This window comes from Geotrypetes seraphini, chromosome 3, assembly GCF_902459505.1.
Source record: "Geotrypetes seraphini chromosome 3, aGeoSer1.1, whole genome shotgun sequence".
NCBI classification, from domain to species: Eukaryota; Metazoa; Chordata; class Amphibia; order Gymnophiona; family Dermophiidae; genus Geotrypetes; species Geotrypetes seraphini.
The window spans coordinates 151,491,285-151,517,338 of NC_047086.1; the positions used below are offsets into that span (position 1 = coordinate 151,491,285).

Here is a 26,054-nt window from a genome sequence, read left to right on the forward strand (position 1 = left end):
GCAGCTCCTCTTTGAAAACTGGCTTGCAGGCCCTTGGGGTACAAAGTACTGCAAGCAGCCTGCTGACTATCAAAATGTTTCCCTTCATCTTTCAGCACTGAGTCTTTGTTTTTTACTCTTTGCTCCAGCCTGAAAGTGTCTCGGCCTTAGTTTTCCTGATTTTATTCATACGACAAGTCCTTCCTGTCTTTGTGGCTTCTTCCTATTTTTCAGTGTTTATTTATCTTTGTAAAGCTTTGCTTTATACTTTCACATGCTGTCATGCAAGATTTCCGGTATTTACACTATATTATTCTTTTCCACAGGGGCTGCAAAGGCCTTTATGTGACTGAGAACTTCATCCTCCTTCCTTTCAGGGTTACGGTAGCTTCCTCTGCTTGCAGAGAGACCAGCAGTAGTTGCTGTAAGAACATTTCTTGGCTCTTCTTCCATGCTGCAGGAGCTTGAGCTAAGCTTATCTCCAGGTCTCCTGCACAGATCTGTAAACTATCTACATGGCCACTGACCCAGGACAACTCTTGGCTAACTTTTTTTTCCCTCTGTCTCACCTACGCATTCTCCATTATGTAATACTACCCAGGACTGTGAGGTGTAGAGTATCCGTAACTGTCTTTCCTGAGTGTCCACTGATACCTCCTTTTTTTTTTTTTACAAGAATTCCAGACAGCTTTCACCTACCTCATTTTTCTATTGCACTAGTACCCCCATGTATATGATAAGGCTTCAAGAGGACAGACTCAGTGTGATATACAGAAATATTGCTTCACCAAACACATGATGAGTGCATGCTAAAATCTCACTCATTAGGAGTGTGTCACACTCATTTGAAGGCTCTCTCTCAAACTCTATGAGCCTGATAAAAGAGAACACGTTATCCCACCCTGTTCCACTCCCAGCACTTCTGTGCTCTGCCCCAGGCCTGCCCTGTTCCAACCCCCAGCTTCGCCCCCACATGAACCTTTTCTCTTCTTCCCCGAATCTGGGCCTTGTCTGGAGGACCTCTGAGCACACGCGCTTGTATGTGATGTCATTGTGTCGCATCTGCGCATACTCGGAGGCCATCCAGATATGGCCCCGAGCTTGGGGCCTTCCAAAACCTGGACAAACTGCCAGGTTTTGAAAGTCCATTTGGGCACACGGACAGTCATCTAAAAGGAGGACATGTCTGAGTTTCCCGGACATCTGGTAATTTGAGGAATTTCTCTCACGCTGTGAGGTGAGGAGTGGCCTAGTGGTAGAGCTGCTGCCTCTACACCCAGTGCTGCTCCTTGTGACCCTGGGCAAGTCACTTAATCCTCCATTGTCCCAGGTACAAAATAAGTACCTGTATATATGTAAACCACTTTTAATGTGTAACCACAAAAAAGCAGTATACTAGTCCCAACCCCTTTCCCCTTTCTCTTGTTGATTAGGTGTTGCACTCATTTGAAAGATTTCTCACACTCTGTGGGCCACTTCTCTTGTGCTTGTTAGAAGTGTGTCACACTTGTCTGAAGACTTGCTTACTCTTACACTGTTAACAACATAGAAAAAAATATATTCCAGAGAAAGGAAAATGGTAAAACTAGAGGGCATAGTTTGAGGTTGAGGGGTGGTAGACTCAAGAGTAATGTTAGGAAATTCTTCTTTACGGAGAGGGTGGTTGTTTCGTGGAACGCGCTCCCGAGGGTGGTGGTGGAGAAGAAAACGGTGACAGAGTTCAAACTAGCGTGGGCTGAACACAGAGGATCTCTAATCAGAAAATAATGGGTATACATTGAAGGAACTAAGGCCAGTTCTGGGCAGGCTTGCATGGCCTGTGTCCTCTATATGGACTATTCAGTTGAGGACGGGCTGGGGAGGGCTTCGATAGCTGGGATGGTTAAGATGGGCTGGAGTGAGCTTTGATGGAGATTCCAGTAGATGGAACTTAAGCACACTACTGGGCAGAGCTCTGGGTTTCTGACCCAGAAATATCTAAGAAAAAGGACCATTTAAATTAAATGATTAATTTATGGAGCACGTATAGTTGGGCAGACTGGATGTACCATTCAGGTCTTTATCTGCCGTCATTTACTATGTTATTATATGTTTTCTCATTAGCAATGTATCATGCTCATTTGAAGTCTCTCTCACTTTCAGGCTCTGTGAACCTCTTTTCTCCCTCATTTGGAGTATACCACACTGATTTTTAAGTCTCTCAGACTCTCACACTCTGTAAATCTCTTCTCTCACTCACTAGGAGTGTGTCAAATTAATTTGAAAGCTCTTTTGCTTTCATACTGAGTCTTCTGTCACTTATTTGGAGTTGTCACACTCATTGGAAGGCTCTTGTGCTCCCATATTGTGAGTCTTTTCTCTCACTCATTTGTAGTGTCACATTCATTTGAAGGCTCTGTCACTTTCACACTCTGTGACTCTCTTCCCTTACTCATTGGGAATATGTCACACTCTTTTGAAGGCTCTATAGCTCCTAAGTGGTTTGAGCTCCTTCTCTCATTCATTATATCCTCTGTGCCAGTTCACCATCTTGCTTTCATGAGAGGCGGGTCTAAGAGGAAATACTCCAAGTGACTTACCCAGTAGGAAGAAACGTGAGCTGACCTTCTTGAATGCTTTGGTTCATAAGTGCATATGGTTAGCCACTGAGCTGAGGCATTTTCACCACAAGGAATTTACATGGGTAACTTCTCAGTGAGCAGTGCAGATTCCTTTGAAAATAGTCACCACCTTTATATCCTTTCCAATAATCCATTGAAGAAAGGCAAATATATCATATTGCTTCTTTCACTAGCCAAAAGCAATGCAACACTTGGATCTTTCTCGATTTCTTACCCTAGCCTCAGAGTCTGAAATATCTCACCATTTGGCCTTCATTCTCACTCTTTGGAATGGTAAAACTTATTTTCTGGGATTGTCCACTCTTGGCATGGCTGAAAAAGGCTACATTTGGAGATCAAACACTGTCTGTAGGGATGATTAGATGTGACAGAAACACATAGAGAAACTGATACCGTGTTTCCCCGAAAATAAGCCCTAGCAGGATTTTCGGGGTAGGTCTTAATATAAGCTCTACCCCAAAAATAAGCTGTAGTCCCGGGATTCGCTGGCAGTTTCCCTTCCCTCCCTCCCATCCCTTGTGAAGCAGAACCCTTAAGCAAGCACACCCCCCCCCCGAGCCCCTGCCGCGCAGCCGAACCCCCATCCTTCCCTCCCTCTCATCCGAACCCCACTGACCACGAGCGAGCCCCTAGTACATACCTCCCTAAACAGCGTTGGGCCGGCAGCACTATAAACAGGTTGCTTCGGCCTTGTCCGCCCGTGAATTCACTCTGATGCATTACTAATGACATAATCAGTAATGTGGCAGAGTAAATTCACGGGCAGTTAAGGCCGAAGCAGCCTGTTTAGAGTGCTGCCGGCCCAACGCTGCTTAAGGAGATATGTAGGGCTCGCTCGCGGTTGGCAGGGTTCGGATAGGAGGGAGGGAAGAATGGGGGTTCGACTGTGGGGGGGAGGTGGTGATCGCTCAAGGGTTCTGCTGCATAAGGGATGGGAGGGAGAGAAGGATAGAAGCTGGGTAAGGGTCTGCTGCAGAAGGGATGGAAGGGAGGGGAGGAAAGATGCTGCACATGTGGGGGAGAAACAAAGAGGCAGAATTGGGGTGAAGGAGAGAAAGGGAGAGATGATCATGTACAAATCCCTAAAATAAGACCTAGTGCGTTTTTGGGCCTAAAATTAATATAAGACACTGTCTTAATTTGGGGGAAACACGGTAGGAATAAAAATCTATGCTTTTCTGCTCCGCTGCACCAAAGGACCCTTAACTGCATTTTCTTCACAGCTTCACACGTAAGTCCTTACAGAAAGAAATCTGGGGGAAATTCAGCATGGGGCGCTAACAGATTTAACATGTGCTAAATGCTAAGGCCCCCCAGGAATGTGCTGAATCGATTGATGAATTCCCCCCTTTATCTCCTTAATTCTGTAAAGTTGCATGCTCAAGTGTGTCACTAGTGTGCAAATGTGCACATGAAAGTTATAGAATAAGTTCAGTTGTGTGTGCAACTTAATTTAATAATGAGCTTCTATTTGCTGTTGAATGAGCAATAGTGGGGATATAATTGGCACCAGTTAGCAGCTGCTTAGTTGCTATTCTAGAAGTTGCACGCTAACATTCCAAAGCACGCAGTGTCAAGGAGGTGTGGCTCTGGGAGGAGCTTGGGCTGGTCAGGGGCGTGCTAGGCACTGGCGCATACAGGTTCTAGAATGCTATTATCTATGTGCCTAACTGCCTACAGGTTATGCAGTGCCATTGTAGAATTTGTGCTTGGCACGCATTGTCCTGGTACCTGAATTTTTATAATCTTTTGAGAATTTACCCTATACGCTTTGCATTATGCTTATTTTCCACTGTATACAAAATTCCACAGATGTGTCTAACTTTGATTTTATTACAAAAAAAAAGACATGGGCAAATGCTGGAGAGCACAGTGACATGGTGTGCAGTGCAGAAGCTGGACAGAAAGTATAACTGTGAGTCTCACCTCAGTGGTAAAAGAGGTGTAAAGATCCCAACCTGGGCCAAGATTGTGCAGGAGAGATAGTAATTAGAGAATGACACGGTGACAAAATTCATCACCGTTCCCGTCCCCGCAGATAACCACGGGAAATCATCTTCATGTTATTCTTTAAGGAGAGAGGGAAGAATCAGAGTATGAATGGCCACAACCACTGACCCGCAAGCTTTGCTTTGAAGAATGCTGGTGTAGAAGGACCGAGGTTGAAATAGACACTAGAAAATGACATGGGATTATTTCCCGCGGTTATCCGCGGGGACGGGAACGGTGATGAATTTTGTCACTGTGCCAAGTAATTCACTGAGCATTGTGATACAGGTTTTCTGCCACGACTGGTTCAGAGGTCACAGCTGATGGTGATTGCAAGGAGCTTTAGCTGGGAATGTGGTGTAAGGCAGATTCCCAGCCAGTCAGCTTTCAGGATATTCAAAATGAATATGCGTGAGCTAGATTTGCATACCAAGGAGAGAGACACTGTATGCAAATTGGTCTCATGAATATTCAGTACTGGATGTCCTGAAAAGTTGACAGGATAGATTTAGGAATCACTGGTGTGGGGGAAAGGAACAGCCTGGTGGTTAGAGCAGGCAGCATAGAACCAATGAAGTAAGAGTTCAAATTCCCCCACACTTATGACCTTGAGGAAACGCATGAAGGGCAATTCTAGAACTTGGCGCCTTTACTTACACACATCAGAGGCATCAAAATTGCAAGTTAAGTGTGTAAGTGCACTAGGTGCAATTCTATAAGGCTGCACCTTAGTGATATAGCATGTAACTACAGGGGGATGGACTACAGGCATGTCTACAACTTATACATGTAATGCACACCCAAAGACACCTGGCTTAAATGATCACATCTAAATTTAAGATCACCATGTCAAGGGTTCATAGTCTAAAGCGCGCGAGGACAAATGCGCACGGACAACTGAGCGCAAGACTTAATTGCGCCAAAGAAAAACCGTATTTTAAAGGGCTCTGACGGGGGGGTGTTGGTGGGGAACCCCCACACTTTACTTAATAGGGATCGCGCTGCCTCACGCTGCCATGTTGGGGGAGTTTGGGGGGTTGCAACCCCCCTCATTATACTGGAAACTTAACTTTTTCCCTGTTTTTTAGGGAAAAAGTTAAGTTTTCAGTATAATGTGGAGGGTTACACCCCCCACATTCCCCTAACATGACAGCGTGAGGCAGCGCGATCCCTATTAAGTAGGGTGGGGGGGTTCCCCCCCACCCCCCCATCAGAGCCCTTTAAAATACGGGTTTTCTTCAGCGCAATTAAGCCCTACGCTCAGTTGTCCGTGCTCGGTTGTTGGCGCGCCTTTGTCCTCACGCACTTTTGACCCGTCACCATTTCAAGTTTTCACTAGTATTCTATAATAGCATTGTGGTGCACAGATGCTATCGAATTGTCACTTAGTGGTGGCATCAGCACACCTAAAAGGAGGGACCATGCTATGGAATTGTCTTCTTTTATTTCCCCACATACTCTGTCACACACTTAAATTGTGAGTTCATTGGAGTTATGGACTTTAAGCAACAGGTGATATACTCTATTGTTCTGGCATGGTTTAAAAATCTTTGGACTGTCTATTATCCTAATCGTAGTTTACGATCTGAGGGATGTACGACGCTTTTTAATGACAAGGAACTTAGGATTCACCACAAGAGAATTGGAAATATGATGTTTTCAGTAGTAGGTATTCAGCTCTGGAACTCCCTTCCTGGAGTCATGAGACTGTGTAAAGATCGGGTATGTTTCAGGAAACAATTGAAAACTCAATTGTTCGTTGATGCATTTATGTAACATGGATTGACTGTATGTTGTTATAAGTTAGCATCATATTTCTTCATTGGGTTAATGAAGGGATGTTGAGAGATAAGTAAGAGTTTTAGTTTCACTAAGTAGATGTTATTTTCTTTGATGTACTTATGGTTTGTCATTAAATTATATATGTTACTTTGTACATCAGTTCCATTGTAAGCGGTTTATAAATCTTTCATATAAATAAAATAAATACATTTAGAAATGCATGCCAGAAGTTTTAAAATTCAGTTAAAAGTATTGACTTCTTCAAGTGGTAGAACTTGTGCTCTCTTGGACAACTGTGAGAATAAGATGTATTTAGGGGTGGCGATTGTAGCTTCCTGGGCCTGGCTTCTTCTTGCTCAAAATGGGGATACTAAGGAAGATTTAAATACATCCCTGGGGTTGAGAGAGGTCCATTCTGGAGCTATTGTGCAGTCCAGCTTGGGGAATGTGTCTAGCAGCTTCAAAGGAAATCATGGTTGAAGGATTGTTGCCCTGAATCATATAAAAAGGATGAGGAGGAGATGAGAATGGGAGAAAGTAAATGAAGAGTCCTGTAAAAACTGGTTCCAGAGTGAGGAAGATGAAAACTGGCTGGTTAAAAACCAAAACAAAACAAAGGAAAAAGCAGCAGGAAAAAGGTGCTCAGTGACCCAGCACTGCACAGAAGGAGCTGAAACTACTTGGCAAGACCCTTTCAATTGCCTTTTCCTGTTCACTGTGCAAAGAGAGATATATGTTTTTTTTAAACTATAGTATAGAACTCATGAAAGATGCACAGGAGGACAACATTCTCTGTAGCAGTAGCACCACATTCTCTACATTGGTCTTCCCGCTGTTCTCTTAGGGGACACTGCTGTAAGACTGAGGAGAGTATTTCAGTTTTTGGGCCTTGTAAACCTTGGGCTTTCTGCTGAAACTGCCAGAAATGGTACAGGTCATAATGGTGGTGTTACAGTAGTTTTGGCAACTGTCAACGGGGATGGGCCTGAAGCCCATAGACTTCCAAGTGGCTTCTAGGCAGCCACTTTTCCAGGTCAGATTAGAACCAGTAACATTGTGATGAGGAACACTATGTCAGTATGCCAGTCAGGTCCCCATAACCAAAACAAATCCATTAGATTTCACATCATATTTAGTGACATATGTCTCCATATTAGAGAATTCAGACAGTGCAAAGATAATCCTATAAGATCTTATAGGATTATCTTTGCACTGTCTGAATTATTGATTCACTCTCCTAGTAACATTATTGATTAAGCACGCTGTTGGAGATTGTCCATATTAGAGAATGACATGGGGACAAATTTGTCCCCTTAGGAACTCAATTTCCCTGTCCCATCCCCGTGAGTTTTGTCGCTGTCCCTGTCCCATTCCTGTAAGCTCTGCCTTAACTGCCAAGCCTCCGACACTTATGATTTTAAAGTGTTTGAAGCTTGTGCAGATGAGGACAGAGCTTGCAAGAATGGGGCAGGGACAGGAAAAGAACTCGCGTGGAGTGGATGGGAAAACGAGTTCCTGCGGGGACGGGAAAAATTTGTCCCTGTGTCATTCTCTAGCTGGTAAATATCACATTAGCTGTCTACTTTCAAACTGTGTGTAAGTATTGAACCTTGTCTTTTCTTGGTCCAGTGCACTGGTGGAGCTTGTGTGCATGAAACATACATTCCATCTCTTTTGCAAACTGCATTTAGAATTTAGTAAAACTATGAGGTGTCTTTTGAAGATGGTGAATAACAAGTCGGGAGAAAGTACCGAGTGTGCAGTGACTGCTCCGATTCTTGTTCCCTCTGTAGTTTCTGGAAATGTGACAACAGTCAGCAGTCCTCTAGTCTCCGAAAACAAAGAGGTTGAGCACTGGATAAAGAGCTTGTAACTTCTTTTCTTATCCAGCCAGGGAGAGAACCCTTCTCTGGACAGAAGGGTTTCTCCCTTCCTTGCTTCCCTCGAAGATTTGTTACTGTCAATAATATGCCCTTAGTATGAACTCTGCAAATGAAAAATTCCGACTTGGCTGTGCCTCCTTAAGCAGTTTCTAATAGAAGGCGGAATGGCTTAAACTGCTGCTTGGGGTGGAGGCATGGAGCAGGAAGCTAGCTAGGCTCCAGAAAAAGGAGGACTGATTGAGTGATCCGGGTTTTACTTCCATTGCTTTCAACAGAAGTATAACCCAGAAGGATAACCTCAAGAAGGACATGGCGGTACTTGAGGGAGTCCAGAGAAGAGCAACTAAACTGATAAAGGGTATGGAAAACCTCCCATATACTGACAGACTGAAAAAGCTGGGACTGTTCTCCCTGGAAAAGCGGAGACTTAGAGGAGACATGATAGAAACCTTCAAGATCCTGAAGGGTATAGAAAAGGTAGACAGGGACAGATTTTTCAGATTATGGGGAACCACAAGTACAAGGGGGCACTCGGAGAAATTAAAAGGGGACATTTTTAGAACAAATGCCAGAAAGTTCTTTTTCACCCAGAGGGTGGTGGATACATGGAATGCGCTTCCGGAGGCTGTGATAGGCCGGAGCACATTACAAGGCTTTAAAGAAGGTTTGGATAGGTTCCTGGAGGATAAAGGAATTGAGGGGTACAGATAGGAGTAGAGGTAGGTTAAGGGATAGTCTGAGACCACTGCTCAGGCAATGGGCCTGATGGGCCACCGCGGGAGCGGACCGCTGGGCGAGATGGACCTCTGGTCTGCCTCAGCGGTGCAATTTCTTATGTTCTTATGTCTCAATCTGTCCTACTTACTTCCATTGCTTTCAATGGAAGTAAAACCCGGATGCCTAAATCCATCCTCCTTTTACTGGAGCCATATAGTAACCTTAGCTATGGGAGTTCTATAGTTGCATTTTCTTTAGCTTGAGTGAATTGTGATTGCTGCAGCCCTCATGTAAATGTTGGTGCACTTGGGGACATAAAGCTTTTCTCCTATCCTGGTAACATGAAGTTCTTGGTCTCCAAGTTTCAATTGCCCTCTTACCATTTTTGGTAGGGTTTCAGTCGCTCTTCAGTCTTGCTCATCATTACCTGCAGACTTTGCCTATATTTTCATCTTTAGGATAAGAGCCCCGCTGCCTTCTCCGAAAAGGTTGCAGGGTGGCAGAGTGTTGTAAGTCTTAAATAAAACTGAGAAAGTTGCTGTACAGTGATAGGGGAGAAGACTGTGATTCTGCTGGAGCTGGCCCAGGGGCTCTGGCCTTCGCTTGGCGGGTGCATAATCTCTCTGCTACGTTATCATTTGTAGGCGGTTGGCATTTCTGCATATGGCATAGGCATTTGCACGCTGCATGCGGTTGTGGTCTGCAGTGCTAGCTCATGGTGTGGGGAGGGGGAGGGTCACATGAGCTTTACGAAAATAAAGAGGACCAGTAGGACTAAAATGATGAGCAGGAAGTTGAGCATCAGGTTGAGGCCTCGGTTGTTGGTGAGATCCATGGTGTTCAGTGCTCTGCTGCCCTCTGGATCTGGTCTGTTGCCAGGATCTTGCAAATAGCCTCTCACACCAATTGAGTTTTCAGGGCAACAGAGCAAAGCTTTGCTTCTCTTCTCTCATCCTCTGCCTGCTAGTTCCTAGATTTAATCAGTGTCTTTCACCTAAGAGAAAGAGGGTTGGATCACATGATTCTAATAACAACCAAACATTTTTGACCTACTAGAAAAGCAGAAGGGGCTTGACACGGTTATTTTTTTACCTTTTGCTTTACTGAACGTACCCAGTGCAGGTTTCCCGGTACATCTACTAAGTCCAAGGAAAACAAACAATTTATTAGCGTGCAGTAACGCCACAAAACATATCTGAGCGATCAGAGCTTGCTGTCAATACTCCAGAGGACCGGCTGGAGAAACTTTGGCACTGTTGGCCAGAAAAATGCTGTAATGGCACCAAGAATGACCAATTTAGAAATTCCAAAATATCTTTGGGTTCTGTCATTGGCTGAAGAACACAATAAGGATGTTCATTCATTTGAAACAGCATGAGAAATGTTAGTGACATTTCCCACAGTATTTCATATTGTTTTAAATCCAAAATGGTTAAAAATAAAAACTTCTGAAATGTCTTTTTTTTAATTGCAGCAGACAGTATTAATTTATAACTTGCATTATTGTACCATAGATTACCGTATTTGTCAGTAGGTACACTATTGAGCCGTAATGTGCACTATTATTCCCAAAACAAAAGAGATTAAATCCTAAATAAACAACAACAAAAATCCCATAAGTGACAAGGAAGACTAAACGCAATGAACATTTTTTTCCTGTGTAAGTCTAGAGCACAACACAATGAGGCAAGTGTGCTTTGTCTCGGGCAGTCAGTTTGGCAGTTTTCACCTCCCAAAGACCCACAGAGGGATTTCCTTTCGAGGCCCAGGTATTGATTTTCCCACTTCACCACATATTACTCATGACATGATTATCTACTTGAACATAAAATTATACTGCTTTGAGGTAGTCTTACCTCCCTAGAACTGTACTGCATTAAGTACACACCATTCTGTAGAGTTACCCATTCTTCATCCAGGGCTGGTCCAGTTGCTAGGTGGACTGGGTGTCACCAAGGGTGGCACAAAGGCAGATGTCGGCTTGTCTAAAGACCCACGGTGGTCAGCATGAGGCCCTGAGCATCTGTTCTTGCTCAAGGCCTGCTGGGTCCCACCCTCTCTGAATTTCTTGTTTTGGAGGGGGTGGGACCTAGCAGGCCTTGAGAATATGTAAATGCACCATATTGGCTGTGATAAGGCTTGATGCTGTGAAGACCTTTCTCTTCAACTAAAGGTCCAGCTGCAAACAATCCCCTCTAAACTCTCTCCTGCCAACAACCACTAGTTGGTGACACTGTAGTCCAATCTATTGTATTACCTCCCCAGGAATTTCCTATGAATGTCCCCACCCCAAGCTGTTTTTAAGTTACTGAACTGTCCAGCCTTGTCATTATGCTACTGTATTGTATTGTATTTTATTGTATTGTATATTGTATTGCCAAACATACTGTCCAGTGTAACGTACGGTGAATGTTATCTTGTAACCCGTTCTGAGCTCCTGGCAGGATGGGATATAAATAAATAATGCCACCCGAGAGGGAAGGGAAGCCACTGAACAACTTGAGGGGGGAAGTTGTTGGACACCTTGGAGAAGAGAGATGAGAAGGGGAGATGCTGAAAACTATGTTAGGTGGTAGGAAAGGAAGGGAGATACTGGCCATCTTGTTGGGAGGGGGCATAAGGAATGGGAGATCTGAATACTTTGTTGAGAGGCTGAGGCAGGGAAGGTGAGATATTGAACACTTTGGGGGGATGGGGAGATAGGGAAGGGGAAATGCTGAGTACCAAAAGTGGAGAAGAAGATGTTGAATACTTGGGAGGGGAGGGGAGATAGTGAACCCCTGGGTGAGAGATAGGGAAGAAGAGATATGCTGGAACTCGAGGGGGAGTGTGATGCCAAACACTGAACCTTTGTTTGAGGGGAGGGAAAAGAAGATGCTAGACTAAGGAGGAGAAGGGAAAGGAAGAGATGATGCTGGACATGGGGGGAGGACTTGAGCCATCACTAGGTGAGAAGTGTATAGTTGAGGGTTCCCCTAGGGCAGTGATCTCAAACTTGCGACCCACTAGGTACTATTTTGAGGCCTGCCGTATGTTTATCATAATCACAAAAGTAAAATAAAACAGTTTCTTGATCATATGTCTCTTTAGCTATAAATTACAATATAACATAACATAAGAACCGCCATCTTCGGATCAGACCTTCGGTTCATCAAGTCCGGTGATCCGCACATGCGGAGGCCCAGCCAGGTGTACACCTGGCGTAATTTTAGTCACCCATATCCCTCTATGCCTCTCGTAAGGAGATGTGCATCTAGTTTGCTTTTGAATCCTAGGATAGTGGATTCTGCAATAACCTCTTCTGGGAGAGCATTCCAGGTGTCACCACTCGCTGCGTGAAGCAGAACTTCCTGATATTTGTCCTGAACTTGTCCCTCCCCAGCTTCAGTCCATGTCCTCTCATCCGTGTCACATTGGACATTGTAAATAACTTATTTTCCTGCTCTATTTTGTCGATTCCTTTCAGTATTTTGAAAGTCTCGATCATATCCCCTCGTAGTCTCCTCATCCCAAGGGAGAACAATCCCAGTCTCCTAAGTCGTTCCTCATATTCCAAGTTTTCCATACCTTTAACCAGCTTTGTTGCTTGTCTCTGCACCCTCTCCAGCAGTTTTATATCCTTCTTTAGGTTGGGAGATCAATGTTGGACACAGTATTTCAAGTGTGGTTTGACCATTGCTCTATAAAGTGGCATTATAACCCTCTGTGATCTACTCATGATTCCCTTCTTTATCATGCCTAACATTCTATTTGCTTTCTTTGCCGCTGCCGCACATTGTGCCGACAGTTTCAGGGTCCTATCTATCAGTAAACCCAGGTCCTTTTCTTGTTCGCTCTTACCCAGAGTTGCACCTGACATTTTATACCTATGTTCCTTGTTCTTTCTGCCTATATGCATTACTTTGCACTTTTCTACATTAAACTTCATCTGCCATTCTCTGCCCATTTCTCTAACTGACACAAGTCACTCTGGAGTTCCTTGGTATCCTTCTGCGATCTGATTGCCCGGCATAGCTTTGTGTCGTCTGCAAACTTGATGATCTCACTGGATGTTCCTTCTTCCAGGTCATTGATGAAAATATTAAATAAGATGGGCCCAAGTACCGAGCCCTGAGACACACCGCTAGTCACCTTCTCCCAGTCAGAGAACTTCCCATTTATGCCCACTCTCTGCTTTCTGTTCTCCAGCCATTTGCCTTCCCATCTTAGTATATCTCCCTCTATTCCATGGCTTTGTAGTTTCCTGAGAAGTCTTTTATGTGGAACCTTGTTGAATGCTTTCTAGAAGTCCAAGTATATTATGTCCACCGGTTCTCCACTATCAATTTGTTTGTTCACGGTCTCAAAAAATTGAAGTAAATTCGTCAAACATGATTTCCCTTTCCTGAAGCCATGTTGACTGGCTCTCATCAGGTCATATGTATCCAAGTGCCGGACTATGCTATCTTTAATCAGTGCTTCAACCATCTTTCCAGGGACAGACGTAAGACTCATAGGTCTGTAGTTGCACGGTTCTCCTCTTGATCCTTTTTTGAAAATTGGCGTGACGTTCGCTATCTTCCAGTCGTCCGGTATCTGTCCAGTTCTAATTGACAAGTTGGCAAGTTTTTGCAATAGTTCTCCGATTTCAACCTTCAGGTCTTTTAAGACTCGGGTGAATTCCATCCGGTCCAGGGGATTTGTCACTTTTAAGTTTGTAGATCTGGTAGTAAATCTGGTCCAAGTCCACTTCTACTGTGGTGAGGCTGTCCTCTTTTACTCCTTTGAACATTTTCACTGCTTCTGGTATTGTTGCGGTGTCCTCCTTTGTAAAGACAGACGCAAAGAAGGAATTTAGTCTGTCTACAATTTGTTTGTCTTCCTTGATGTACCCTTTTCTCCCCTGGTCGTCCAGCGGTCCCACCGCTTCTTTTGCGGGTTTTTTCACTTTTACATATCACACCGAACTTATGGTTACGCGGTTAACAAGTACAATGTAATAGCCAAAATTCAAGGAAGACTTCACACTAGATATAAACTAACTGGGTCCAACGGCTGAACCCTAAGTCAAAAAACTTTATCTTTGCCTTTAAATCCACAGACAAAAGCCATCACATAATCCATGCTCACCCTAGTGGTCTCTGACTTATTATATAGGGTTGGGCAGAACCATTGCAGCCATCCCTATTTTGAGTTTTATGGGGTTCTGTTTACTTGCAAAACAGCTGTTGACAAGGAGAAGATGATGGTACCCTCCCATATCCAGTGGCTTACTTTTAGTGCCCCTGCCAGTCAGCTCTGGGCATGAAGAGACGAGGTGGGGGGGACAAGATCGTTGCCAGTGGGTGCAGGGCCAGCCTCCCCTCTAGGGTGAACTATGCATCCACCTAGAGTGGCACAATTTGTGTTCGGGGGTGGGAGTGGTGGTGGCTGCACATTCATGGCAGTCAATGTGTCTGTGTTCAGCATCTCCCCATCCTTCCCCCAAAGTGTTCCTCACCCCTCTGCAATAACACTGGCATCTCAAGTCATCTTGCAGACACAAACACGTCACATCCAGAGGGAGGCCTTGAGCATCTACACACGCTCAAAGACTGACAGCTCCCTCACCCTCAACTTCTTGTTTGAGAAGGGGTGAGACCTGGCTAGCCTGAAGCATGCACAGAAGCTCCAGGTCCCTTACAGGGCACAATGAGCAGTATGTAGGCAACCTGGCTGTCATATCACTGCTGCCGTGAGGAAGGTAAGGAAGGGAAAGGAAGCCACTGAGCATCAAGTGGTGGGGGAGGGGAGATGAGAAGATATTGGACACCACGGAGGGGGGGGGGGGGCTAGGGGAAGTCAAAGATGCTGGGCATCATGGATTGGGAGTAGGTAGGGAAAGAGAGTGATACTGGGCACCATGGGGAGGGGGGAAGTTAGGGAAGAGGAGATGCTGGACTATAGAAGGGAAGGAGAGATGCTAGATGTGAGTGGGTTGGGAAAAGCCTTGAGCTGTCCTGAGGTTGGGATATATCAAGTATTAATAAACCGTAAACTGTATAGGGTGTCACATACCTTCAAGCCATCCCTGAATAAGTGACATGATAGTTCTTTAATTTTGTGTGGTGAATCTCCAGTTCGGCATGCAAGAGCTCCCATTATTTTCGGTGCTGTTCTTATGATTTAGGGGTTTGGGGAGAAGTATTTTTGAAGCTCAAGAGCATCTTTGGAAAACCTAAAATACATTGCAGCCTTCTCCCAGAAAAAGAGGCTTTTCTGCAGTCTGTAGTACCCTTTTGGGGACTGGCAGGAGAGTTTTCTGAAGAGGAGCTCTGGATACCACACAGTTCACCTCTTTGATACAAAACCTCAGCATGTTTTAGAAACCTCTTGGAAGTTTCACAACCCCTCCAGATTTTTTTTCCTGCGTTCTCCTTGCTTCTTATGCAATGCAACTGTGCACACTTAAAAGGAAGTAAAATAATTCATTTATTTCATTTTTTGCAATTAGCAGCAAAATGAGAGCAGTTTAATTTAGTGGTTCCCCCTCCCGGCTGTAAAACTACAAACATAAAAATAGCACAGCTGGGGGAAGAGAGGAAATCAACCAATCAAATGCATCAGCTGAGCTTTTTTTTTTTTAAATGGTATTTTCTCTCAGCAGAGCAGCCACGTGAGCCTGGAAGTGATATAGGAAGAGGTGGCGTTCTGTTCTCCCTTTGCGTTTAACATGATGAAAAGGGGAAGGTCTTATCTCACAGGCTATATCCACTTTGCCTGTCTGGGTACACAAAATCTTTCCAACCATTCAGCTTACAGCAGCCTATGTTTTCAGACAGCAGTTTCCTAGGAAACATATACTTTTCTGATCTCAACATATAACACCTAACCCTAAACTGAAAACCAAAATAGTCATACAAATGACTCAGCAGGATTTTTTTTTTTTTTAAACTATGTCAGAGAGCTTATGCTGTTCATGCATTTCAGATACATTGATCCTGAAGGAGGAGCATCCCAGTCCTTAAAATGTATACAGTCAGATATCTTTCATGTACACCCCATGATTACATATATCCTGTGAAGTCATTAGGAGGCCATTTTACTAAAGTGTGGTGAAATTTAGGCTTACACTTCCCCCTCCCCATTCGCGGTTTCCCTACTTGTGATTTCACATAATCGTGATTTTTTTTTTTTTGGGGGGGGGAGGAGGAAAACCCCCCCCCATATTTTTGTCTTCCCCCAGACATCCAGGCCTTACCTGGTGGTCTAGCTGGTTTTTGGGGCAGGAGCGATCTTCCTACGCTCCTGCCCCATGCAGATAGCCATTAGGAAATGGCTGTGGGGAGTTCCCGTAGTCTCTCGAGAGACATTTCTCTAAAAAGAGAACATATCCGGATTTTCCTGGACATCTGATAATCCTACCTGATGCATACTTTAAAAGAAAAAAAAAATATCTGGGCATATTGGATCTATTTGGAGAAATGTATAAGGAAGGGGAAGATGAAAACTAACAAAATGCGCAGAAAAATGGTGGCTTTTAAAAAAACTAGGTAGTTATCTAGGGTGGCAGTTTATAAGAGTACGAAAGGTGGCAAAGACTCTTGCAGTTAAAGCAAAATGGTTTCCAATAGCCAAATAAACTCAGAAAGCCAACAATCTATGCTTTTGTCTGTGTAACACTGAAAGGTAAGATGTCTAGTTACGGAGAGGAAGTTATCAATATGGACTGCCTTAAGATGTGCTATATTTTACTGTTTACTCCCATTATTAATGACAAGGTCTCATTGCATACATTGGGACCTGTGCTAACAGAGCACGAGAAAGTGATAAAATGACCTTTCTTAACCACAGCCCACATTGATAACTGCGGTATACTTCAGTGTGTTTACAGGATCCTGCTGGGTGGGTTGGTATCGGGACCATCATGAGTGTTGAGCTGGTTAAAATCTTGTGAGGTGCTTAGGAGCCTGCAAGTGAACTGAGGGGGGGGGGGGGGCACAGATGAAGTTCATCTGGATGCCTAGGGCCCTTGCGCTGGTTCTGGTACTTTGGGATATCTTTCTGAGCCCTTCCTTGAAGAAACAAAAAAACAATGTGGAGAAATGATGTTCCCTGGGATGGACTTTATTAATGTTAAAATAATATTAAAACTTGGCAAAACCACATAAAAATATCTAGGGCGCAGTCCACTGAAAAGCTTTGGACCCTGCATCCTAGAGGTTTTTATGTGGTTTGCCAAGTTTTAATATTATTTTAACATGAATAAAGTCCATCCCAGGGAACATCATTTCTCCACATTGTTTTTTTGTTTCTTCTTGGATTTGTCTGTGAAGATCATTGGGTCAATTCTCTTGTTTTCGTCTGAGCCCTTCCTTCCCAGCCAGCGCATAATACTCCCTCAGCCAACGCCTTTTATCTGCAGGTGATCTTCAATGTCATGATGTGGACGCTGAGAAGAGTCTGGGGTTCGGTCCAAGGAGTCAGTGCATTACCCTGCAGATTGACCCTTGTTTTGTGTGATTGCTTTCTTTTTGGCCTAAAGCAGTGTATCGCAAGCTGTGTGCCCTGGAGGATTCCAGGTGTGCCCTGAGATGCTGGCGAGGAAGAGAGGCGCCCGCGCCGGCTGACCGCTTACAGGACGTGCCTCTTGTGGTGAGAGGCACATCCTGCGGTCAGTCATAAGAACATAAGCAATGCCTCCGCTGGGTCAGACCTGAGGTCCATCATGCCCAGCAAGTCCGCTCACGCGACGGCCCCACAGGTCCAGGACCTGTGCAGTAATCCTCTATTTATACCCCTCTATCCCCTTTGTCTGTGCCTCTCCTCCTCGCTGGCGCCTCTGCTCTTTCTCCTCACCTCTCCTTCTGCAGCACCCCCCCACACCGACAGTAATAGAAGACTCAGGGCTGTGGCTGGAGGACTTTCGCACACGTGTAGACATCGAAGTGATGATGTCATGCCATGCACATGATGTCATTGCATTGATGCCCGCACATTTCTGGGTGTTCTCCAGCTGCAGCCCCGAGATTAGTGTGCCAGCGGCTTAAAATGTTTGCAACACACTGGCCTAAAGGAATTGCACTGTCTTACCTGATGGTGCCTGGTCCTAGGGGACAGACTAATTTAATTTCTCAGTTTGAGCTGAATATTTGCAGTTCTCAGATGATAGAATTTGGATACATCAGGGCCTTTTTTTTTTTTTTTTACTAAAGAGTGTTAAGTTCTTAGGTTCATATTCTATAAACAGCACTTTAAGATAGGCGCCAACTTACCCCCCCCCCCCACCCTTTTTATTGAGCCATGGTAGAGGTTTCTACCTTAACCCGAAGCACTAGTTACTTCGACGCTGCTCTGACACTCATAAAATTCCTATGAACGTCAAAATAGTGTTTAGTGCTCTGGGCTGTGGTAGAAACCTTTACTGCAGCTTACTAAAAGAGGGTCTTAATTGGTAAAAGCAATTTAAACAGCATTAAAAAAAATGTAGCTCATCGCATCTACGGAGGCGCCTTAGAATGCCTAAAGACAAAGTAGGCATGATTATTGCTGGAAATGACTTTTGGCGTTCTAAGGCACCTCTGTAGACGTGATTCTCGTCAAAGGTAGGTGCCGGAAATGTAGGCCTTTAAAATCCTGGCCTACATTTCCGGTGCCTACCTTTGGCAAAAGCCGCAGTTCTGTAATCTGTGCTGCTCTCATGATTGACACGTGATTGGTGGCCGCTTTTTAGGCGGCTGCTTCTGATAACGGTGCTGTATACAGAATCCAGCCCTTAACGTGAAATTAATGCACACTAAGAGGCTATCGCAATTTTGGTATTTTGCCTTTTTTGCATGTGGTAAGCTCCACATTACCTTTTTTTAAAAAAATATTTTTGGGAGGGGGCATGTCAAGGATAGAGAGTGTTTCAAGTAATCCTTATAACCTTAGGCCTCAGCCCCACCACTCTACCACTAGTAAATGTTGATAGCGTGAAGAATTATGCGGCCTATCATCATCGGCCATGCAAAATATATTTTTCATTCTTTCATTTCTTTTATATTTTTATGTAAATCAAAAACTATATTATGCTTTATAATTAGTCTCAGCCACTTCTCTTAACAGCTGGTCTGATCCGGGAGGAATTGACCCAACATGTTTCGCACAAACATGCTTGCTTGCGAAGAGAATGTAAGTCGGATGACAATATCGGCCACGGGGGACCCTTGATAAAGCACGTTTGTGCGAAACATGTTGGATCAATTCCTCCCGGATCAGACCAGCTGTTAAGATAAGTGGCTGAGACTAATTATAAAGCATAATATAGTTTTTGATTTACATAAAAATATAAAAGAAATGAAAGAATAAAAAATATATTTTGTATGGCCGATGATGATAGGCCGTATAATTCTTCACGCTATCAACATTTACTAGTGGTAGAGTGGTGGGGCTGAGGCCTAAGGTTATAAGGATTACTTGAAACACTCTCTATCCAGATCATTATTATGAATAGTGTTATTTGATGGAATATTGGTCTGGAATATTTCTGGATTATAAACTATACATCGTTTTGATTGCTTATAAGGATAGAGAGTGGGCATTTTTGCATTTTCCAGCTAACACATTAGAATTGGCGCCCATTAACTGAATGAAGCAGGACTGATGAGAACACTTAGCACCTCCTAAACAAGAAGCAGTAAGTGCTCCTGTGCTAATTTTATGCAGGCGCAGTGCTCTAATGCAGTGTCTCGCAAATATTTTTACTCTGGGCTGCAGTTGGAAGGCACTGGGAAATGTGCGAATGTTGACGTGATGACATCATGCGCATGCACGAAGGCTCTCCAGGTGAGGGGTGCTAGAGCAGGAGCTTCATGGAGAAGAGGAGAGGCACCGGCAAGGAGAAGAGGCGCGGATGCCAGCTGACCGCCTACAGAACGTGCCTCTTGCCGTGAGAGGCATGTCCTATAGGTAGTCAGCCGGCGCCTCTCCTCCTTGCTAGCGTGTCGCGGCACATCCGGAATCTCGCTAGTGTGCCGTGGCACACAGTTTGCGACACACTGTTCTAATGGGAATATTAGCACACAACCTGCAAAAGAAAAAAGCCGTATAAAACTTCTGCATTAAATCTGGGTTTAGCAGGCAGGAAGGTCCCGCACTATGACACACAAAGGCCAGTAAATGCAATTTAGTAAAAGAGTCCCATTGCTTTAAAAAAAAAAAAAAAAAAAATTTGATAGGATTTTTAAATACCAGGAAAATCTTGACTAAGGGGAAGATAAGTGATATGTAATCTATAACAATACACAGTGTGTGTGTATATCTGTGAGGTGTATATGCTAGGGGATGAAGTGGATAATGTGAACATATTTCTAAAGATCTAGTGGATTATGTGCTCATTATTCATTTGATATTGAAGGATATGTATTTGTTAGTGCACGTTTGAGAGGTCTTCTACTAAAGAGAAGCTCATGTTAACTGCCACAAGACCCATTTCATTCCCAGATAACACGTGCTGGTCTTTAGTAAAAGACCCCTTTGATTTATTAGCGTGCCTTAAAAAAAATTTGTACATGCGAAATGGATTTAACGCACATTAACGTTAATTAACTTAACGTGCGTTAAGTTGATTAGCGTGTGTTACAAAGTTGTAATGAGCATTAATGAAAACAAATGTACGGAACGAGCTGAAAAACACCTGAAAATCAGGAGAAAAGGCCAAAGAAACCAAAGATTTTTCCGCTGTGCACGCACATCTCTACCTGTAACAGTTATGAGACTCTCTCACACAGCATGTTCTCAGGTTTCCCCCTTGCTGAGAGTGGTTGAGTGAATGTGATGCATGCAGATATACCTGCTAGAAATCGGACCTTTCAACACTGTGGCCTTCCACCCCTACTTATCTCTTGCCGGCATAGCAGTGGGGTTCATTAATATGGTCCACGTAGCCATGTGAATCTAAATCATCACATGGCACTTGTGTGTTGAGTTAAGAGGGTTTGAAGATTTGAGGGGGGGGGGAGACTGTGATGTTCTAGCAAATTTGGATAGATGTTTGCTGTCCTGACCAGGAGGAGTATAAAGAGATGAAGTTGGACATGAAAACTGCTGCTGTTGTCCCCCCCCCCCCCTCCTCGATGGACTTTTCAGCAGGAATACTCTTTGCTCCTGCCCAGCTGGTTGTTCATAGCCTACCATTATTGTTGCAGGCACCACTGGCCTTTCTAAAAAGGGTTTCAAGGCCGGAGCTGAATTGGCCATGCACATACAATACTGTGTTTGAAAAGACCTAAAACAGGGATGCAGGAGCTCAGGTCTTAATTACTACAAACAGGTCAGCTTATCCAGATATCTCTAATGAATATGTATGAGAATGGCATACAATGGAGCTAATATATTATTTTCATTGTATGTCAATCTCATACATATTCCTTAGGGATATCCTGAAAACCTGGCCTGGTTGCAGCACTTGAGGCCTGAACTCCTGCATCCCTGTGCAAGAATGTTCCTTACTCCTTTATTACAAGGGGGTGTTCAAAAGTTCTCAGCCCAACCAACCAACTTCCTAAATTCTGAGCGTTATTTTGCCACTGTAGCTGAAAGGAGTGTTAACTGATTTCTTTAAATGCCAATTTGCAGAAACAAAATTCTGTGTTTTGACATGGTTTCAGATCACTGATTGAATCATATCCATGTCATTCTCTTCTTGGTTGGGCTGAGAACGTTTCAGCGCTCCCTTCTCCATCTCCACCCCCCCCCCCCCACACACATACAGCTAAACTCATTTGCTTGTGCATTTGCTCATCAGGGACCACAATACAAACATGTTGACAGAGTAATAAACCAAGCAGTTGATTTACAGTGGGGGTTTTTTGTTTGTATGTGTGTGAGGAATCCCATGTTAACAGCAGTGAACATAGTGTGGCATGCATATACAGCCTTGTGACTTTTTAAAGTAGCAAGTGCTTCACATATGTTGACAGTAGTCAGTAAGAGGATCCGAACAGCATGTCAGCACAGCCGAGAACCCCCAGCACCAAACACTGGCAGGAGTTTCCTGGGCCTCACGGAGGGAAGTGAAGCCTCACACAATTATTTGAGGGGGCAGTAGTGTATCTTTTCATTTTTGGTGCCGGTGCGCGTTATGGGGGTGAGCGGCCCTGAGCATCAGAGGAGCATGACAATGATGCAGATGAGAAGCAGACAGATTAGAATGAGAGTGAAGTTTACAAAGAGCTCTTGCAGATTTTGCTTGGCGTGCGGTGGCACCTCAATGGTTGAGGCTCTTCTCAGCGCCGAGCGGGTTATGCTCTGGACCTTCTCCATGGCTACAGGAAGACAGAGGAGGGTGGCAGGTGACGGGTTATGCAGGCAGAAGTGCAGAGAGTCAGTGCAAAGTGCTTTTATCGCCTCTTTTCAGAGAACTCTGGCAGAGCTGGGAAGGCAGGAGAATGTGAAGTTAGAAATAAGCCAGTCAAACATTTTCACCAGTCAGTGCAATAAAGTACCTTGTTGAATACCAGTGCCTCACTGAAGAAATGAGGATGTTCATAGAGACTGCAGAAGCTGGAGTCTAGATAAAATGATTATCATTTGTGTCATCAGCTTTGCAATTTATTGTTACTATTTGGTGCTGTACTTTGCACTTACCAGCCTTGTAAGTTGTTTCCTTAATATCAGACACAAAAAAAGAATGAAATCTGGGTTGTATAAGGTGTGTGAATAGCTGTGTGTGTCCAGGAAAGAGTGCAGAAATTGATCAGAGTAATCCTGTAGTAGATGTTGTTTGTTTTCTGAAGGGGTTTTCATTCTTAGTCCCCTGAAAGCATATATTTCTTTTCTGTTAGGCGCTGGCTTGGCCTGGCCTAGCTTTTGCTTTGCTTGCATTTTGGTGTGCCCAGATTCACCTGCCTACAGTGTGGGGCACGTACAGAGCTGCCAAGGGAGCTGACCCACTCAATGTGAGATTCGGGGTCGGTTCACAGCCCGCGCTGCCCCTCCTATTGCTCTGCTCAGACGCTTCTATAGATCCACTCCACCCATTGTGCTGCCCCTAGCACAGCCAGTTGGCGGCCAGAGGGGAAAAGGAGTTGCTTCCCTGTGCCGTGGGATTAGTGGAAACTGGAATTGACCTTTTATGAAGGCCTTTTCTATTGCTGCGGCATGGGGAGGCAACATAGCAGGAGATCCCAGCCCATCAGTGGGAGGGTGTGAGAAGACCCACAAATCAGGAGTCTCCTGTGATAGGCACCCCATATAAGAAGCTTGGAGAGGCTAAACCTTCCCAGCTGTGACCATGACCTCCCAAAATTTACATAATCCCTGCCTGCCCGCCTGCAGATGTTAGCGTCTCTTTCTCTTCCCGTGGTCTTTCTATTGCTGTTAGTTGCCTGTGGGTACCTACACTTTAGTAACTGAAGCAGGACTGCCTCAGGACCTTGACCTTCTCTTGCCCTTGTAGAAACAAGAAGTTACTTCACAGAAGAGCAGGACTTGTCCCAGAGAAGGTCGAGGCCTCAAGGCAGCCCTGCTTCTGTCACTGAAGTGCAGGTACAGGCAAGCGATTAATGACGCTAGAAAGACTGCAGGAAGAGGGAGAGGCGCTGACACCTGGTTTTTTTTTTTTTTTTTGGGGGGGGGGCAGTAGAGAGATTGGTTTACTGGACCCTGGGAGTGAGTGACATGAGACCTGTTGCTTTTCTGGGAAGGGGAGGGACAGAGAGGAAAAGTTATGTGGACCAAGTGGGGTGGAGGGGTGGATAGATGAAGTATTGCCCAAGGTGGAGGGGGGGGGGTGGAGAGACATGCTGGAGCAGTGGGAGAAGGGAAGGGTAATAGAGAAACTGAACTGAGGGAGAAGACAAGAAGGGGAACGATGCTGGATGGTAAAGGGGGAGATATACTGGATCCAGGATGTAGAAATACTGGTCTGAAGGGGTAGGAAGGGAGAAATAATGCCCTCAGGATGGGGAGTGCAGCATGTGGGAGGAAGAAGGACAGAAAATAGACACCGAGACAGAGAATAGATGCTGGACAAGGGAGAGGGGAAGCATAAGGACAGAGACACAAGGAGGCTGTGCTAGTTGGAGAGGGGATAGGGAAATGCTGATCACAAGGGGAATGATAGGGACAGAGAGAGAGGCAATGTTGATTACTGGGTGAAAAATAAGAGACATGGTGTGTGTGTGGAGGGAGGGGGGAGGACAGGGAAAAATAAGGAAATAAGGACATAGAGGGGATATGCTGTATAAGATGGCTAGTGACATGTAAAGAGGAGAAATTTCAAATGGACAGGAGGCCCTGCAGAGATAGAAAAAAAAAAAAAAAAATCCAGGAAAGAGCAGAAAAGACACTGATCAATGCGAGCAGAAGAATAAAATGCTCACATAAAAAAGATAGAAAAAATGATTATATTCTTGAATTTATTAATTGGAATACTGCTAAAAGTTTGCACTTTAATTTTCATGACACTTATTCTTTGACATATGTTCTCAGACCTCCTACCCGCTCCTCCGGCTTTAGCCTTCCCAAGCAGCTGAGCCACTGACTGCCTATGTCTCCTGCTGAAAGTGGGAAACTTGTCACATTACTGGTACAAACTAGTTTATGCAAGTTTTTAAAATAATGTCACATTAAAAGATAGGGAAGTGATTAAAATAGTTTCAGGACCGGACCAGGAATAATATATACATTATAAGAGGTCTTATGAACTGACCCTTTGCAATTATGATGGTTTAGTTAGTTGTTTAGGAAAGTAGATACTGTACAAAAATAGTAAAAATAAAAATAACAACAATAAAAAAAATTTTCAGAAAATGAAAGTTATATGTAACCAGAGTTAATTATTTGAGTAGACAGACATACATAAATCTTGTCTTAAACCATTGATTCTTACCCCATGACTCTCTATATAATATCTACATTTGGGTAGAAGGGTTTTTCTAAAAAAAAAAAAAAAAAAGCCCCTCTTTATTCTTATAAAAGTGGGGAAACTCGTCAGGTTTGCCTGTATTGTAACTAAATTATAAAATGTCATTGCTAGAATGTGGCGCAGTGGTTAAAGCTACAGCCTCAGCACCCTGAGGTTGTGGGTTCAAACCCATGCTGCTCCTTGTGACCCTGGGCAAGTCACTTAATCCCCCCACTGCCCCAGGTATATTAGATAGATTGTGAGCCTGCCGGGACAGACAGGAAAAACTGCTTGAGTACCTGAATAAAATGCATGTAAACCGTTCTGAGCTCCCCTGGGAGAACAGTATAGAAAATTGAATAAATAAATAAATAAATAAAAAATCTCTCTTACCAAAAATGCTAGCAGCATTTTAAAAATGCTAAAAAGATTTTTGTTTACGTGATGACTGTGAGTCTATCCTCGTTTATTTTGTCCATGGCTTTGTCCTCTAAATTGCTTGTCTACCTTAAGCTGGTTTCTTTGTGGTGGGGGGAGGCTAAGCCAGATAGATAGACGGCTGCCCTGGAGTCACATTTGTCTCTGTGTAGCTCACTGCCTTTGAACAATGAAATAGTTTAAAAGGGTAGTTGAAATCTCTTAATGCTTACTCCATCAAACAAGGTTTAAACTGGCAACGGATAGGAATGATGGTGAGTGATTCATAACAGAAAAAACAGCAGGTGGTGGCGTCCTTCAGAGGACACCACGATCTCAAATGCAGAGGGGCACAAAGAGGCAGGCACTCTGGAGAAAGAAAATACATATATTTTAAGAGAAAATAATCATGGGGTTATACTAAGCCGTGGAAGAGCTTCTTATTGCTGCAGAAATACCTAGTGATATAAGAAGAACAGATTTGTGGTGATCGAGAAAATGTTGAATGTTAGTGGTCATTTCTATCAGAGAGTGTTCTGTTGAATGATTAGTTCTGAAACCTGTTTGGTTCAGATGAATAGTCTGGATTTTGTTCAAAAATTGCAGGTTAGCGATTGGCCGACAGTTAGATTGTAGACTCGAAGAGATAGTGTGATCTTTTATGATAGGTCAGATAATGGATTCTTTCCAGGATTTTGGAATTGTACCTGTAGACAAACTGGATGAAATTAATTTGTGAATGATGGGTCCAAAAATGGAAAAATAATATTTAATTATCATTGGTGGGACTATATCAAGATTAGAACCGTTGGTATTTAT

The 26,054-nt window shown here is 44.0% G+C and overlaps 2 protein-coding genes across 11 annotated transcripts in view; one reads left to right on the forward strand and one right to left on the reverse strand.

Moving 5' to 3' along the window:
* Positions 1–26,054, forward strand: part of CEP85L (centrosomal protein 85 like) — a 351,200-nt gene that overhangs the window by 120,764 nt on the left and 204,382 nt on the right. The window lies entirely within an intron of this gene.
* Positions 9,068–26,054, reverse strand: part of PLN (phospholamban) — a 92,333-nt gene continuing 75,346 nt past the window's right edge. For 3 of the 7 annotated variants that reach the window (XR_004538630.1, XR_004538629.1, XR_004538628.1), the window contains one exon: positions 9,068–9,965. Coding sequence is in view for 4 of the 7 variants with exons in the window: in XM_033935511.1 (XP_033791402.1) it covers positions 22,076–22,234 (159 nt within the window). In the remaining 3 variants the exon portion in view is untranslated. Of the gene's footprint in view, positions 9,966–10,061; positions 10,111–19,346; positions 22,344–22,416; positions 22,482–26,054 lie in introns of those variants that run through there. The other 4 variants (XM_033935511.1, XM_033935510.1, XM_033935508.1 and 1 more) reach the window with 3 other exon arrangements.